Source organism: Physeter macrocephalus, chromosome 21, assembly GCF_002837175.3.
Source record: "Physeter macrocephalus isolate SW-GA chromosome 21, ASM283717v5, whole genome shotgun sequence".
Classification (NCBI taxonomy): Eukaryota; Metazoa; Chordata; class Mammalia; order Artiodactyla; family Physeteridae; genus Physeter; species Physeter macrocephalus.
In genome coordinates this window covers 47,868,119-47,885,632 of record NC_041234.1, presented here as the reverse complement: position 1 = coordinate 47,885,632, position 17,514 = coordinate 47,868,119, and the positions used below count along the sequence as shown (strand labels likewise).

Here is a 17,514-nt window from a genome sequence, read left to right as displayed (position 1 = left end):
CATCCAGACACACCTAGTGGGATGTAACCTTTTCTTCTTAGATAGACACCTCACCACCATCCACGCCTCCTATTCTCCCTCCTGCCAAGGTTACTTATTCAGCCATAATCTCAACTATCCTGGACATGGGAAAAAACCTTCCCTAGTTTTTATGAATTGTTGACTAACCATACTGTCTATTCTCCAGAAAGAGTGAGGCTTTTTGAAATAGCTGGGGCACTCTTGAGAGCCTTTTGAGAGAAGAAATTTGTCTGGAGAATGGCCTCCATCCAGGAAAGTATGAGGAGAATTGGACTGGATGAGTCTGAACATCACCTGGCACATGGTAGGCACCAAGACATGTTTGTTAGATACACGAATGAATGAATGAATGAATGAACAAAACCCAGACTCTGGCTTTGCTCCTGCAATGGATTCTGAGCCTGAGTTCACCTCACAGTGGCCTTTACACTCAGCTAAGAAAGGAGAAAGGTGCGGGAGAGAAAAGGTTGGTACCCTCATGCCTTGTTGGTGGCAGAAACCTGTATGGAGGTTGAAAGCCTTCCTTGAACCTATTCATCGCTCTCATCACCCTCCCCAGATTTTCCCACCCTTATCTCCATCCATGTCCCCAGGTGCTAAGTCTTGGAGTAAGGATACTTAGAGAGAGGAAGACATCTCTCTAATGCTTTTCTTTGATGTGTATTAGATCTGGCTTGAGGGGTGAGCTTAGGGGAGCTTCCAGATGTCTCTCCCAGGGTCTCTCAGCCTGAGTGCCTGTCAGCTGTGTCGGGAAAGGTGCCCTTCAAGTGCTTCTTGATATATTGATGGGGATGCTAAGGGCATGGGATATGGGATCTAGTATGGGCTAGAAATAGAGGACTTTGGACTATTACCTGGGGAGGAAGATGAAGCTCACATCCGTCTCCAGCTCTGGTCACTATGCTCGCCTCCCCAACCTCTTATACCCAAGGTCCTCTGAGTTTTAGATTGGTGGGGGTCATGGGAGAAGAATAGGGTTCTGGGGGGGCATGGAATACTGCTTTATAAATAGCTCAGGTGCCAAGAGTTTGGAAAGCAGATTAGTGGCTAAAAGATTAGTGGCTAAAAGATTAGCAGGCTCTTGCTGCTGGGACAGGGCGGGAGCCAGGGGTTGAATCTGATGGTGTTAAAGTCAGGGGAGCTTGAGAAAGGGAACTACAAGGTTTTGGCCTTGTGAGGCCTTGAGCCTGAGGACCGGGATCAAAGGGGACTCTGGGACATTAAAAGAAAAGCAATGTGAGGGATAGAAATAGGAGGGCTCAAAGTATAGGCCTTTGTGATTCTGAAAGGAGAGCCTTGTGTCACATTCCAGTCTTTCTATATCTCTTGATCAACTATTACAGGCCACACAAAAGCCAAGGGTATGGGAAAGAGCACCCCTTCCCCAGACCCCCACTACTTAGGACTTGGGACTCTTGAAGTGATGTTTAGAGACCCGATTATCCCAGCTTATGTGCACAGCAGGAGTCAATCTCCCGTACATGGGGGTGGGGTAGGGCAGGGGAAGCTGAGTGTGTTGAGCTGTGTGCACATGTCTGTGAGCCTTGAACTTCTTTTCTTGTTGGAGAGGAAGGTAACAAAGGATTCTTGGCCCAGGGGCAGGTTCTCTGGGCAGGATGTTGCCTGTGGAGGGAAAAAGCAATTGACATCTATATCACCCCCACCTGAAGTAAACCTTTCCTGCCCCCCAGCACTTGACTCTCTTCAATCCCTAAAACTAAGTCCACACTATAGGCTCTAAGCAGCTTCCCTCGCCTCATATGACCACTCATGGAATTAGAGATATTTCTGTCCTGCAGCTGCCAGGACCCCCCACAATGGTAGCAACAAAAGTAATCTTCCTTTCTTGGCTGTCCTTCCCATAGGGCCCAGGCCCAGGCTTCATGGACATGGGGGATGTAGAGACAGGATATCCAAGCTCTGGGGATACAGGACCCTACACCACATCACCTCACCATAGTGCCGGCTGCGCTTTAGTATCTATCCATAGATGCAGCCCTCAACCCTCCACGACAGCGTGTCCGTTCCTCAGAGGGTGACTATGTCTGTGGCTCAGGGGGCTGGGCCTTCCCTATCTCCCACTCCCCACTGTGGGCACTGGAGAGCTAGCTGTCCTGTAATCTCTTTGCCCAAATAACCAAGTTAGCCTTTGCCATTCCTTGTTAGTATGCACCCCAGGGCCTTGGCTTTTAGTCATTGTAACTCTCTCCTTCTCAGGGATTTTCAGCTACAGCTAGAAGCCCAGACTGCGGAGAAGGTTGGTGTCTATGGAGAAGGTGAAAAGTCAGAATGAATGTACTTTTGGACTAGCCTTCAACCCATTTTTGTCTTCAGACCCACACTTGAAGCTTAGCCCCTGTTTCAACTCAGGTCCATGGTACTCTCAACGGGAAGTAGATCTCGTAGGCCTTTAATTCCTTATTATGATTGAACTTAAATCATTCTCTCTTTTCCTGGAGTATGTGCATTTCTTGCCGGAGGTATAATTTAGCAAAAGTAAAATGCACAAATTTTAATTGCACAGCTGATGATTTTTTACCTACTGTGGACGGCTGAATAATGCGTCCCCAAGGATATCAGGTCCTAATCCCTGGAACCAATAAATGTTACCTTATATGGCAAAACAGGACTTTGCAGATGTGATTAAATTTAGGATCTTGAGAGGGGAAGACTATTTTGGATCATCCGGGCGGGCCCTAAATGTAATCACTAGTCTGTTTATAAGAGGGAAGCAGAGGGATATAGAGGGAGATTTAACTGCAGAGACAGAAGGCAATATGAGGACTGCAGCCAGATGCTATGCTCTGGGCTTTGAAGATGGAGGAATGCATCTCTAGAAACTGGAAAAGGCAAGGACACAGATTCTCCCCTATAGTCCCTCATGGTTGCAGGGTGGCTGTCACAGTTCAGGCATAGCCCTGCTGATACCTTGATTTTGGCCCAGTGAACCTGATCTTGGACTTCTGACCTCCAGAACTGTAAGAGAATAAATGGTGTTTTCAGGCACCAAGTCAGTGGTAATTTTTTACAGCAGCAATAAGAAACTACTACACCTATATATACATACATGTAACCACCACCCAGATCGAGATATAGAACATTTCTAGCTCCCCAGAAAATTCCCTTGTGTCCCTTTCCAGTTAGTAGTCTCCCAAAGAGAGACACCATAGTTTTATTTTGATCAAGAGTATTTGCATTTTATGAGGAGGCAAGAGTAAGAAGGCAAGGGAGTGCATCTCTAAAGGTGAAGTGTTTGGCCCCTGCGATAGATTGATGGGAGAGGTATCTTCAGGTCCTTACCCACCCTCACTCTGCACACCCCAGTGATATTCCCAACCAGTCCTTCCAGTTTGGAAGTGATGACCGGATAGCTGAGTGAGGAAGGGCTGGTTATTCCATAAGGGATCCTAGCAGACAGGATTGTTTATCAACTCAATAGGCATCTCTCCCTTCCTTCTTGTGGGCAGAATCCCCACTTTTTTATGTACCCCACCCTCCTCCACTTGGCTCTCTGCTCCTCTCAGCCAGTCATGGTCATTTCATCCTCTTTGCCGGTGGTTGGTTTAGTTATAGGCATGATGAAACTCAGGCCACTGAGACATGAGGGGAAGCATGCTAGGGAGATTCTGGGAAAGGTTTCCTGAGTGATAAAAATAAACACACAGGAAGAGAGGCCTTCCTCTCCTTTTGTCAATGGTATTTCCATGTTTGGATGCAATGCCTAAAATGCAACAGCCACCTTGTGACCATGAGAGTTGCTGAGCAGCAGGCTGAGTGGTGCAGATCAGAAAGATGGAAAGAATCAGGATTTTTTAAATGACATTGTTGAACTGTTGAATTAATCAACTCTAAAGCTCCCTGCTCCTGGACTTAGATGCTAGATAATACATTTCCTTATTTTAAAGTCAACTGAGTTGGCATTTTCTGTTATTGCAGCTGACAGCATACCAGCAGACTTAAGTGGGATCTGCACAATGGCACTGGCTCAGTGCGGGAGGATGGAGAGGAGGCAGACAAATCAAATGGTAGAAGCAGAGACTTCCCCTGCTGTCCTAGGTACCGGACACAGTGGTACTGGTCTCTAGTCTAAAGTTGTTAACAGCCTTGTTGGAGATAAAGAACAGACATTTAGAAAGACTAAAAGGGAACACTATAGAAAAGACACCTGGACAACACTAACTTGGGTACAATTATATGGAAGCAGTCACTTTCCCATGATTTTATTAGCAAATTTGGATTGTCCAGGATTTCAGGTTACTGCTCCTTTCCATCAAGCCTGTGGGGATTGTCTTATTCCAGTCCACACTGCACCTTACTTTCAACAGGTGACCTCATCTTTTCACTTCATAAAGAAAACCTAAGCAATTGTAGAGAAATTTTGATTGGAGGGAGATTTGTATGCTGGAATCTCATTGGTCATTATAATTATTCATAACTTGTAAGTTAAATCATGAGAGTGGATGGAGAGAGAGAGGGGGAGAAGGAGAGAGAAAGAAACAATGGAGGAATGGAGAAGGAGGAGAGGAGAGAAGAGATCTGGAAGTAAGTGTTGCGGAAGGGTCACATTTGGAGGAAGGAGGACAAAAAGGAGCCAGGGAAGGGATCAGAAGGAACATCCAGGGGAATAGGAGGATCAGAGTAAAGTCACAGAAATGAAAGTGAGGAAGAGTTTCACAGGAGAGAGGGGTCTGGTCTGCAACCTTTCATAAGGCATGCATTCCTTTTGGCCCAGGTGACGTCAGCGGAAGCTAGCTTCTGGTTGGGGAATGCTGGGAGAGGTCTTTTCCTGAAGTAGCCACTGGGCGGCAGTGGTGGCAGCGCTGGCAGCTGCAGCTGCGTCCAGGGACTGGCAGAAACCTGGCAGAGCTAAACCAGCTTGAAGCAGTAGGAGCAGGAAGCTGGTTCCTGCTGGGGCTTCTCTAGTTTAGTGGACACTGGAATGTCCCCTTGGGTGTATGCCAAGCTTCAGATCACACTTGTCCTCCTCTGAAGAGGCCAGCTTCACCCCTGGGAGCAAAGTAAATAATACAAAGTACTTTATAGATTAGCAGCATTTTACGGTTTACAAAGTGTTTTCACATCTATTAACCAATTCAGTATTCAGAAAACCCTAAAAGGTTGGTATTATTGACCCCATTTCACTCATGAGGAAATTCAGTCATGAAGAGGTATCCAGGGTGACACAACTAATACGTGGAAGAGCAAGGGTTTGAATTCAGGTCCATCTGGCTCCAAACACCTGAGCCTTTTTTGCAAAATCACAGCGATCAGCTGTCCAGGACTCAGGCTATGACTGCTTTCTCCACGCCTACCTTCTATCCACCACACCCCCACTGGGCAAGGATCTCCAGGTTTCCCCCATCTAGGTTTCTGGGTCTTCCAGGAGATCTAGATTCTAGATTCTAGAGCCTCCCCTACAGCCCTGCCTCCTCCCCTCACTCCCAGCATCCATCTGGGCAACATTCTCAGGATCTGAAGATCAGTTCAGGGTCCCCATTTCTTCCCACTCCCTTCAGAGTGGATTCTGCTGCAGCCTGCTCCGCCTCCCCAAGAGCACTACCCACCTTACCCTCAGAGTCCTCCAGGCCCAGAGCTTGCATCCTGTGCCTAAGACTTCCATAATCACGGAGACTTAGTTAGCCCCAGGAGCCTTAGGCCCAGAGCTCCTGACAATTCCATGTTCCCTAGCACTAGGCTCTCAAACATCTAGGCTTGGTGTCCGTACTGTCTTGGCTGTATTCAGACCAGGGTCTCCTGGGGTGATAGAGAGAGATGAGGGGTGGTATGTAGGAGGAGGGGGTGGAGTCTGTAAGGGAAGCATGTGGGCTAGCATTCTTGGGGGGGAGTGAATCACCTCCTCACCACCTCCTCTTACATGCGTAATAGGCATCTTGAAATTGGCAGGTGGAAAAATGAGCTCCTCATCTTTCCCCATACCTACTCCTCTCACAGCCTTCCCCGTCTTTGTCAATGGTGTAAGTCCATTCTTCCAGTTGCTCAGGCCAGAAATCTTGGAGTCATTCTTGACTCCTCTCTTTCTCTTATACCCCTTATTGGTAAATATTGTTGTCTCTACTTTCAAAAGCTAGCCAGAATCTGCCACTTCTCACCACCTTCACTGACCTGGTCCAAGCCACCATCATCTCTATTGGCAATGGCCTCTGATCTGATCTTCCTCCTGTGTCCCTAGCCCTGTAGTCTATTCTCAACATAGAGCTAGCCAGGTATCTTTCTAAAATGTGAATCAGATCCTGATATGTGTCTCTTCTAAACCCTCAATGGCTTCCCAGTCACTGAAAGTAAAAGCCAAGATGTCCTCACAATGGCTTCCAAGGACCTTCATGATCTGGTTTGTGCCAGACTCTCTGACCTCCTCTCTATGTTTCCTCTTCCTCACAACCATCTGGTCCTTATTCAAAGGTCACCCTAATATTTAAAACAGAAACCCTCTCTATTCTCTTTCCCTCCTTTACTTTTTCCATAACAATGATCATGATCTATATATTTTACTTGTTAATTTTATTATCTTTTCGCTCCCACTGGTATGTAAGCTCCATTAGAGTAGGAGGTTTTGCCCGTTTTGTTTACTATTAGCGAACTACCAGTGCCTAAAACTGGTCCAAGCACATAACAGGCTCTCAGAACATGTTTGCTTATCCTTTCCTAGATTATGGCCAGTGGCTTAGAGAGGCCACTAAGCATAGCAGTTATGGATTGCTAAAGCCTGGTTCAAAGGCTGGCCTTCCTGGGTTCGAAATCTTGACTCTACCACTAATTAGCAAAATACTTCAACTTTCTGTGCCTTCGTTTTCTCATCAGTGAAGTAGGGACAATCATGATACCTACATCATAGAGAGCCTGTGGGGCCATTAATAAGTACAAAGCGCTTAGAACAGTGCGTTGCATGTAGTAAGTGCTATATACAGATTTCTTATAATTATATGCACATGGAGTTAATATTTATATCAGTAGTTTAGATTTCCTAAAATCCTTTGATGTGTTATCCATTGCTAACATTCATTTTCCATGTTTCTGCTCATACAGATTTCTATGATCTTCCTGCAGTTTTAGTTCTCTCCAGTGGCCTGGCTGTTCATCTGTCAACTTGGACGTTTCCTTGTGTACTCTCTCCTACAGTCATTTAGGAGCCGTTAAATAGTAATCTCACTGGGCCCCAGTTTCCCAGTCTGTGCACTGAGTGGGTGGGACTAGATAATCTGTATGGGCCTTTCTAGCTCTAATGATTTCCCAGGATGGGAGGAGGTACAGGTCCCACGCCCAAACCCGCCCCCTTGGATATGCCCTCTGGCTGCCAAGGGGAAGGGTGAGAGAGTCAGCTGGGCTCAGCTTCAAGGAGAGCAGGTAGGAGACATGCCAAGTTTCTTGGGTAAGGGTGGCGATGGGGTTCCTGGGCTGGCCCAGGCTGGGGGAAGGTATCAGAGATCACTGTAGTTCAGAGACACTGGGACCAGGGGAGAGAAGTTACTGTATGGAGAGATGCCCTCTTCACAGGGACACAGCAGTTGTGATGAGCTGGGAGACAATTTGGGTCTGGGTATCTTCCTACATCGGATAGTCCTGGTAGGCCTTGACCCCCTTTAGCTAACCAAGCTCTGAAGGACAGAGTCAGCTTCAGAAGAACGACCCAAACCCACTGACTGCCCTCCTGAGCCCCGGCATTGCCTGCTGCCTACTATTCCCCGGGCTGGATCAAGGGAGCTCTGGCAGGAGCCAGGCTGGCCCGGGTTACTCCCAGATGCATCCTCTCAACTCCCCCTTGTGCTTCAACCATCGCCCTCCCCGTTCTCTGCTTTTTTGCCCCAGGTCAGGGCTGGGGGGGCCAGGGAAATCTGGCCACCCTCACTTCTGCCCTTTCCACCCCTAGGGGGACCATGACCAGTACGGAATCCTCACTGTTCACAGCCTTAGGCCCCCACTCAGATCCTGACAACAGTGAGGTGGAGCTGGACTGCCGGTTTAATGAGGAGTTCAAGTTTATCCTGCTGCCCGTGAGCTATGCAGTTGTCTTTGTGCTGGGCCTAGGCCTCAATGCCCTGACCATCTGGTTCTTCCTCTTTTGCCTCCGACCGTGGGATGCGACAGCCACCTACATGTTCCACTTAGCTTTGTCAGATACTTTGTACGTCCTGTCGCTGCCCACCCTTGTCTACTATTACGCAGCCCATAACTACTGGCCCTTTGGCACTGGGCTCTGCAAGTTCATCCGCTTTTTCTTCTATTGGAACCTCTACTGCAGCGTCCTTTTCCTCACCTGCATCAGCGTACACCGCTACCTGGGCATCTGCCACCTGCTGCGGGCGCTGCGCTGGGGCCGCCCACGCCTTGCTGGCCTTCTCTGCCTGGCAGTTTTGTTGGTCGTAGCTGGCTGCCTCGTGCCCAACTTGTTCTTTGTCACCACCACCCCTAAGGGGGACATCATCTTGTGCCACGACACCACCCGGCCTGAGGAGTTTGACCACTACGTGCACTTCAGTTCGGCAGTCATGGGGCTGCTCTTCGGTGTGCCCTGCCTGGTCACTCTTGTCTGCTATGGGCTCATGGCCCAGCGCCTGTATCGGCCCTTGCCAGGGGCTGCCCAGTCATCTTCCCGTCTGCACTCGCTGCGCACCATCGCTGTGGTATTGACTGTCTTTGCCATCTGCTTCGTGCCTTTCCACATCACCCGCACCGTTTATTACATGGCAAGGCTGTTGGAAGCTGACTGCTGGGTGCTGAACGTCGTCAACATGGTCTATAAAGGGACTCGGCCTCTGGCCAGTGCCAATAGCTGCCTGGATCCTGTGCTCTATTTGCTCACTGGGGACAAGTATCGACGTCAGCTCCGGCAGCTCTGCAGGGGTGGCAGGCCCCGGCTCCCCACGGCTGCCTCCTCTCTGGCGCTGGTGTCCCTGCCTGAGGACAGCAGCCGCAGGTGGACAGCCAGCCCCCAGGACGGCGGCTTGGGCAGATAGATTGTAACGGAAGCCGGGAAGTGAGAGAAAGGGGGTGAGTGCAGGGCAGAGGGGAGGGAACCTTATAGTGACACCCCATCTGGCTGCTTTCTCCTCTTTTCTGAGCTCTGGAGAGAGGTCCTCACCCTGAGATTTAGGAGGAGCCAGACAAATCATGCGTGACCCCATCTCTTCTAAACCCTTCAGTTGCCCTCTCCTTTTTAGCCAAAGACACTAGCAGCCACTCTTTGTCCTCGACTTCTTTCTCTTTGTTTCTGCCCCCTTCCTGGGGCCACTGGTCCTGTTTCTTGGTACTACAAGGCTGCTGGAAATCTTCCCCAGCCCTCCTTCTCCTGGCCTCTCCCCCCATATCCTTGTATATCATGCGTTCCTTCAGCCAGACCAGAGCATTTAACTGGAGGGGTGAAGAAGCTGGGGTGATCTCAGGATTGGCTTTACTCATCTGACAGTGATAGCCAGAATCAGGAAGTGTGGGCACCAGCATATCACAAATGCCTGGGAAGTGACATATGTAGTGCCCACACCCACTCCCTGGTTTCCCCTGGAAGACAGGATAGTCTTGTCTACCGAGGCGCTGAACTAGGGCATCGTCCCAGAGAGCCTGCCTGCCAGGGTCCCCATGTGCAGCTAGAGGCATGGCCCTGTTGAATGGTGGGTAGCCATGAGGTAGAGAGGGAGCCCTGAGTCTTCCCATGGGGTGGGGACCTTGAGGAGCCTCAGAGGGCAGGACCCAAGCTGATAATGGCCTTTGGAACAGGAATGGGACTGGCCCTTCTTTATGAGGTTTGCTGAGAACATACTTGACAGCTCTCCTGTACTTAATGAAAGGCAGAGTGGATGGCTCAGAACGCAAGGGAGGAGCTCTCGTGTCTATGGCATAAGTTCCAGCACCAAAGGGTGGAGAAGGTTTGTGCAGAGATTGGGGTGGTGACAGGGACCGAGGCCCAGAGCTGACTCTCCACTGGTCTCTCCCCTTTCTCTAGCTCCTGCCCTAGATAAATGATAAATCTGTCACCAGCTCTTTCAGATCAGGTTTTAGGACTTCGAGGGCAGGGCAAGGCACTGGGACTAGGACAGCTCCCCTCAGAGTTTCCCATCCAGTCACTCCTCTCCAGCACTATCTTAGTGCTTACAGACTTCCAGGAGTGGAGGTGGGGTGTGGAATTTGGGGAGCTAACTCTCAAGCCTTGGGAAGTAAGGGTTTCTGGGAAGGCATTCGTGAGAAGGGTAGGCTTACACTTCCAGGCACCCTCTCTGAAATTGCCTTCCAGTCCTTTGGTCTCTTGAGTCTCCAGCCTTCCTTTCCTTTTGCCCCACTCTTGCTGACCTAGCTCTGATCCTTTGCTTGTCTCCTGGCTTCTAAGGGGGCTCGCTGGAGAGTAAGGTTAGGGCTGGTCTAGACATCAAGGACCCCTTCCGCTAGAAGTTAATGAACTGGCCTTCTTCTTACTAGCCTCCCAGTCTCATGGCCACTGCCTAGACTGTTGCATATGCTGTTCCTCATCGGCACTCGCTCCCTTTTATTCTGTTGACCACAGTCTCCTCACCTATCACCTCTCTTACCCACCAGCCCCACCTAACAAAGTTGCTCTCTTCATCACAGCTGACCCAGGCTCCTCCATTTCTCCAGTCCATTGAAGTCCCCTACACTTAACTGAGACTAACTGCCCAGACTTTGTGGTCTGCTACTTTTGGGCCACCTTCCCTCACACTCTAATTTTAAACTCCTTGACTTTTACCTTGGGCCAGTCTTCTTTCTCCTAGGACTAGAGGGGATTGCAGGTGAAGCCAGATCCCAAGACTGGCTTGGCCCACTGAAACTTGATGTGTTAGAACTTCATCTAAGTCCCCATTCCCCTTAGGCTGCTGAGTTCCTAGTGAACATTCCAGAGCAACTCTTTCTTGTCTTTTCTACCTTCTCAAGACCCCAACTTCATCCTCCCCTATGACCTCTTAAGAGTTACCTTGCCTCTTGAAAAACGGAGAGAATCTAATATCTCAGCTTCCCTCTGTTTCATTCATGATAACTCTACTTCTATATTCATTTTGTCTTTCTCCCTTTCTTCCCTGCAGTCCCAGAATAAGAAGTGGCCCTCTTTCCTTTTCCTTTGTTTATCCCTCTTCATTTTCAGTCTCTTCCATAACTGATTTCATCTAGTCTTAAAAAACAAACTCTAGGACTTCCCTGGTGGTGCAGCAGTTAAGAATCCACCTACCAATGCAGGGGACAAGGGTTTGAGCCCTGGTCCAGGAAGATCCCCCATGCCGCGGAGCAACTAAGCCCATGTGCCACAACTACTGAGCCTGTGCTCTAGAGCCCGTGAGCCACAACGACTGAAGCCCGCGTGCCTAGAGCCCCTGCTCCGCAACAAGAGAAGCCACCGCAATGAGAAGCCGGCACACCGCAAGATAGAGTAGCCCGCACTCGCCACAACTAGAGAAAGCACGCGTGCAGCAACAAAGACCCAACACAACCCCAAAATAAATAAATTAAAACAAACAAACAAAAAACAAATTCTATTCATCTTATTCATTTCACTCTCAAATATCTGGAAAGAGTACCATGAATCCCATTTCCTCACCACAAAGTCACCCCTTAACTCTCTGGATCTGGTTTCCGTCCTACACTTTTCTGTACCTAGAACACAAATTGCCTCATAAGCAAAACGTTTAATGATCTTTTCTCTGCCTTCATCCTCTTTGACTTCTCTGCTTCGCTTGACCCTGTTGCATATCTTCTTTAAAACTTTTTAAACAAACACTTTTTATAAAAACCACATTAATAAATTCCACTATGACAACATTAAAGCAAAATTTGAAAGAAAATATTTACCTCAACTTCCCAACCCTAGACAATTGTTTTTATTTTTCCACATTCTGTGCTTTTCCAGTTTGTATAATACATATATATATATATATATTTTTATATAAGTGCAATCATAGTGTACATATATTTTAAATTCTTCTTTTAAAAATCTTAATTGCAGATGCTCTCCTTGTGTTACAGTCTTTCATATTTATCATTCCAATGGCCACATAAAATTACATCCATCAGTAGATTATATTTTATTTGACTATTCCCCTATTACTGGACATTTAGGCGACTCCCAATTTTTCTGTGCTTTGAATATTTTCATGCATATAGCTTTTTTCTTCTTTGTAATCCTCTTCCTAGGACAAGTTCCCAGGGGTGAGATTACTAGATCAAAGAGCATGAATGTTTTTATAGAGCTTGGTTTCCCAAAGGATTGCACAGTTTTCAACACCACAATGACATGCGAGTGTTCCAGTTCCCTTGCAGCCCCAGCATTGGACTTTATTAGAAATCTGTTTGGATGGCTTAAACATTAACTTATTAATTCCTTTCTTTGATTACTCATGGGATTGAACACTTTCCCATATGTTTATTATTTGCATTTTCTCTTGGGTGAACTCTGTTCATATCCTTCTCCAATTGGTATCTTAGTGGTATTCTTATCTATCTAAATGTATTTTTATTTAACATACATGTTAACCCTTTGTCTTTTTTTTTTTTTTTTTTTTTTTTTGCGGTACGCGGGCCTCTCACTGTTGTGGCCTCTCCCGTTGCGGAGCACAGGCTCTGGACGCGCAGGCTCAGCGGCCATGGCTCACGGGCCCAGCCGCTCCACGGCATGTGGGATCTTCCCGGACCGGGGCACGAACCCGTGTCCCCTGCATCGGCAGGCGGACTCTCAACCACTGCGCCACCAGGGAAGCCCCCTTTGTCATATTTGATATAACTATTTCTTCCATTTATTGTAATACTTTTAACTTTAGTTTCTTATTTTATCCCCTTGCTTTAAAATTTCTCTTTTCCTACTTTACTCTCTCTTATTACTTCATCTCTTTCTCTTTTACTCCGTAAGTAAACAGAGTTCCAAGATCTGTCATAGTCATAGCATTTGGGGATTATTTAATCCCCTCCCCTCATATGAGCCTTGATTTTTCTCTTGGAGAGAACATATATGCATGTGAATACAATTCAGTTGACTCATAGCCCTTGAGAGTGTCTCAGAAATCTTCTAGGGCCGGGGCACCCCCTCACTTTACAAAGGAGGAAACAGGCCCAGAGATATGACTTGTCCATGACTTAGTAAATTAGGGGCAGAGCAGAGATGAGGCTCCAGGACCCCTGAGTTCCAGAGCTCCTTCCATTACACCAGGCCAACTCAGTTCTATGTCTGACCTTTCTCCCAAGCTCCGCCTCTATGTCTTCAGTTGCCCACTGGATAGTTTCACTGGATCTTCCATTGTTACTTCCAACCCAAAATGTCAAAAACTAAACTCCCTGAACCAGTTTCCCTGCCTGTCTTGCTCATTTGTGTTCATGGCATCTTCTTTTCTCAAGTCACCTAGGCTTGAAGACACTCAGGCAACTTTGACCCTTTGCCCTCCCTATTTCACAAGATTCTGACATTTCTTCCTTCATCATGTCAATTACAATTGGCCTTCCTTTATGGTCCCAGTGCTACCATTCTAATACTGGCTCTTGTCACCTTCTCCCTGACTGACTGTCACTGCCTCCCAACTGGTCTTCCTTGCCGCCAGTCTTTCCTAGCACGATATATACAGTGCATATTGCCAGATTAATTGGCCCCCAAACTGCTTTCAGTTTCACTCTCTCACTCAAAACTCTTTCATGGTTCCCCATTGTCTACAAGACATGTTGAAATCCTTTTGTCAGAAATTCAAGAGCACTAATGCATATGCCTCCCCATCATTAGCCTCACTTCTGCTCCCTTTGTCTTTACTCTTATAAAATTAAATCCCTCTTGCCAGATGGATGAGAAGTTGATCTGTGAACTTAGTTCTCGTTTCTCCATTCTTTAGTCAAAGCTTGTGCTGTGTCAAAAAAAAAAAAGAAGAAATTCAAGAGCACTTTTTCAGTTTTATTTTCCATTCCTCCCCAGTACAAATCTCTCTTCTCCAGCTACTTGGATCTCCTCATTATTTTTCCAAATAAGACTTTCGCTTTCTCACCTCTCCACCTTTATTCTTCCTTTCCCACACTCTAGAATGCCCTCCCTTTATTTTCCCACTGTCTTTTTCCTACCCAGTGTCAAAGGCCAGGCTTAAGTCCCACTTCCTCTTTGAGGCCTTCTCTGCTGACTTTTACCCACAGTGACCTTCCTGGTCATTCCTACAGTAATTATTATCTATATCAGTCATTTGACACTTTTATTGTCTTCTGATATTGCTTATACTATTATCCTGAATTGTTATTTAAGTTTTTATGTGTGTTTGTTTTGAGTTCCTACCTGTAAACCCCTTGAGTTACTGTGATAGAGAGGAAAGAGCATAGAACTGAAAATCAGAAGAACCAAGTTGGAGCCCTAGTTATCAAGGTGGGGCTCAGGTATGTCACTTGGGTGAGTCAGACTCTCTGAGCCACAGTTTCATCATCTGTAAAATGAAGATCATGATCTCAGCTTTAGGTACTCCAGATTGTGGCAAGACTCTGCAAATCTAGACAGCTAAGCAAATATAAATATTTGTTATTTTATCATCCCATTTGCTTAATAAATATTTTCTGAATAATTACATGTCAGTAATTCAGCTTAATGTTTCTTCTCCTGGGACTATTTCCATGTTAAGAGGCCACAGAGCTCAAGGAGCCTAAAGATCTAGGGGTACTTCAGGAGCAGTGGAGGTTGGGAGGGCATTGGAAAGATATTTTGAAGGAAAGTAGGCCTGTCCAGCATATCTCACATCCTACTACACTGGCTACTCACTGCTTGGCTTACCTGTAAAGTTAACCTGGATGTGGAGTGAAGGAGATGATACATCTGAGCTTTTGCTTTCCCCACATTTTCTACTATTGCATCCCACAATCCCTAACTGGTTATGCTAAATGCTTCACCTGAGACCTCTGTTCTCTTTCATTCATGTGATGAAAGCCAGTGTTTTGGTGAAGGAGGTGATGAGGAGTAGTAGGAGAATAGGAATTTTAGTCAGATAACCAGATGTGGCTTTGAATCCTTGATCTGCTACTCACTAGCTGCATGATTTTGTACACGTTATTTAATCTCTCTGAGCTTCAGTTTCCTCATTGATAAACTGGAGATAGTAATACCTATTTGGCAGGGCTGTTGTGAAGTGTCAATGGAGTAATGGATGAAAAAACATTAGTTATAGTTCCTGTGCGTGGAAACCCCTTCTCAAAAGTTCTCAACTTTAGCGTAGCTGGACGAGGAACCAGAATTCTACATTTGGATTTGGTGCTGCTTAGAAGTGATAGTTAAGTACTAGCAAGGTAGTGAGAGCCCAGTAGCAATGTTGGACCCTGAAGTCTGTCTAGCCTGCACTGAGACTTCTCTGGGATGCTCATTTTCCTTATGGACAGCCCTAGTCATCTGGCATCAATGCTTAGTATCTGGGGAACTGTGAGAGACGCTGGGGAAGAGACACTTACGGAAATGGGAAAATAGTCCCTGATGTGGGTCCAGGCACACAAGTTCCTTACCCAGGCTGATCGCCTGCCACCTGAGATAGAAATATCTGTAGGGGATGGTGTCTGTATGTGCCAAGCCCACCCCTCCCGCTCACCCAGTGCTTCCCTAGCAGCCTGGAGGGACTGTGGCTCTGCTAGGGAAAAGGAAGAGACCCCAGGATGGTCCTGGCTGGCCTAGCTCCTGTGGCTCTGAGAACTTGGATGAGAGGCCTGTGGCATGGTAAGTGGGACTGCCTGGTTACAGGTTGAGGTGGAACATTCTTAAGTCCTGTTCTTTCTAGGTCCATGAGTCTTACCTTGCTCTGGGGTCTTCCAGTCCAGGAAAAACCAGGCAAAGTAAAGGGCTGGTAGTGGCCACTAGGATGTAAACAGCAGGTAAATGGACAATGGTTGCAAGATCCAAACTGATGAGGGAGCAGATCAGACCAAATTTGTGCTGCCAGCCGAACTTGAGCATGTCCAGCCCTATTAAGAGCCCTCCAAACTCTCCAAGCCCCCTGGTCCTGGCCTTCTGCACAATCCAGCTCCTGCCTGTCCGTCAGCCATGTCCACTTGTCCTTCAAACTTTCCCTCTATCATCTACCATACATTCCAGATCTATTTCTCTGCTTACCCGTAATCCCTGTCCACCTGCCCGCTCACCATCTCCCTACTCCTGCTCCCTGCCTGCCACCAGCTTTTCCCCCACTGCTTCCATCCATCCACCATCTTTTCCCTCTTGTCTCCTGTCTCCCTCCCTATTCATCACCCTTGAACTCTTGTTAAAACACTAGCTCACCCTCCCTTGTCCATATACTGTCTATATCTCCCCATACTCCGTGCATACAGCATCTGCAGCCTTCTACTGTTCCCCGTACACCATTCTTGTCCCCTTTGCCCATTCACCATTCCTTCCATTATCTCTGTCTCCCCTCACCCCCACCATGCTACTACCACTTCCCTCCCAGAATGGAAAATTCTATGGTTCAAACACAGGCGATACTTCTCTAAGTCTGTAATGCTAATACTTCCTTTGCTCCACTTCCCATGCTTCCTTAAGATTTTGGACATATCACGCTTATTCCATGACCCTCATTTCTCCTCTCCAGATAGTGAGGGTTAGGAAGTGGCTGAAACTAGCTAGATCTACTCATAACCAACATGACCCTGTTCCACCTCCCACCTCCACCTGTCCTTTCTGCCCCTGAGACTCTATCTCTTCCTTCTCCAGGGCACTCGGGGAACTTGAGACTCCTTGGCTTTACTCTGTAGTACCAACTGAGATGATCAAAGGCCAGAGATGAGACTTCCCATGAGCACAAAAGTCACCCCAGATCTGGTCCTGGCCTCTGACTCTGGCTTCTTGCCATGCTCTCTTGGATCAGTACACACATATGGCAAGGTTGCTCAGGGGCCAGTGCAGAAATACCAGACTCTGGAAGTGCTTAGGCTGCTTGATACAAGGCATGATGCCCAGGAGCCTGAAGGAGACGAAGATCCCAGAACGGTGTTCCAACCAAAGGTACCACTAGCCTCTGGAAGCTCGCCCGATATTGAACGCATATAGTTATGAGGATTTTCATCTCCCTGTCCCGTCCTTGTCCAGCCCCACATCTACCACCCACTGAAGGGGGCAGGCTCTGGAGTGGTAAGGACTGCCCCATCAGGTCTGAGCCCTGGGCCTTGCCCATTTGCCCTTTGATTCCCTTTCCTGGTATTACTAGAACATAAGGATGAAGAAAAGGTGAGAAGGGCTGCTATCCGGTCCTAGTGACGCAGAGGTCCAGAGAAGGGAAACACCCCTCACATCACAGGCCACTCTGAGACTGCTGGGGTTGTGACCTCAGGGAGATGGCTGGTGGGAAGGGAGCGCTGTGGGTTTGTGGGGGCGGGGAGCACCTGGGGTTAGATGTCTGTTGTGGCCGTTGCCCTGAGGCAGCCTGGTTCGAGGCTGTCCCCCTCTTTTAATTTTTTATTATAAAAATTTGCCCCCACACACAAAACTAGAGAATGCAAGAAATTTTCATTTTTGTGTTCATGTTTTATGTTCATCTTCAACAACTATTAACA

At 47.5% G+C, this 17,514-nt stretch overlaps 1 protein-coding gene across 2 annotated transcripts; it reads left to right on the top strand.

The window, feature by feature from the left end:
- Positions 1 to 192: 192 nt before the first annotated feature.
- Positions 193 to 9,005, top strand: P2RY4 (pyrimidinergic receptor P2Y4). Of its 2 annotated transcripts, none has more exons than XM_007121914.4 (2): positions 193 to 325; positions 7,907 to 9,005. In XM_007121914.4, exon 2 carries the CDS (start codon positions 7,914 to 7,916, stop codon positions 8,991 to 8,993), a length of 1,080 nt encoding a protein of 359 aa, XP_007121976.2. In that variant the 5' UTR covers positions 193 to 325; positions 7,907 to 7,913; the 3' UTR covers positions 8,994 to 9,005. The 2 variants fall into 2 exon arrangements, with proteins under 2 accessions (XP_007121976.2, XP_054937835.1); XM_055081860.1 differs by lacking the exon at positions 193 to 325 and adding an exon at positions 7,370 to 7,383.
- The last annotated feature ends 8,509 nt before the right edge of the window (positions 9,006 to 17,514 follow it).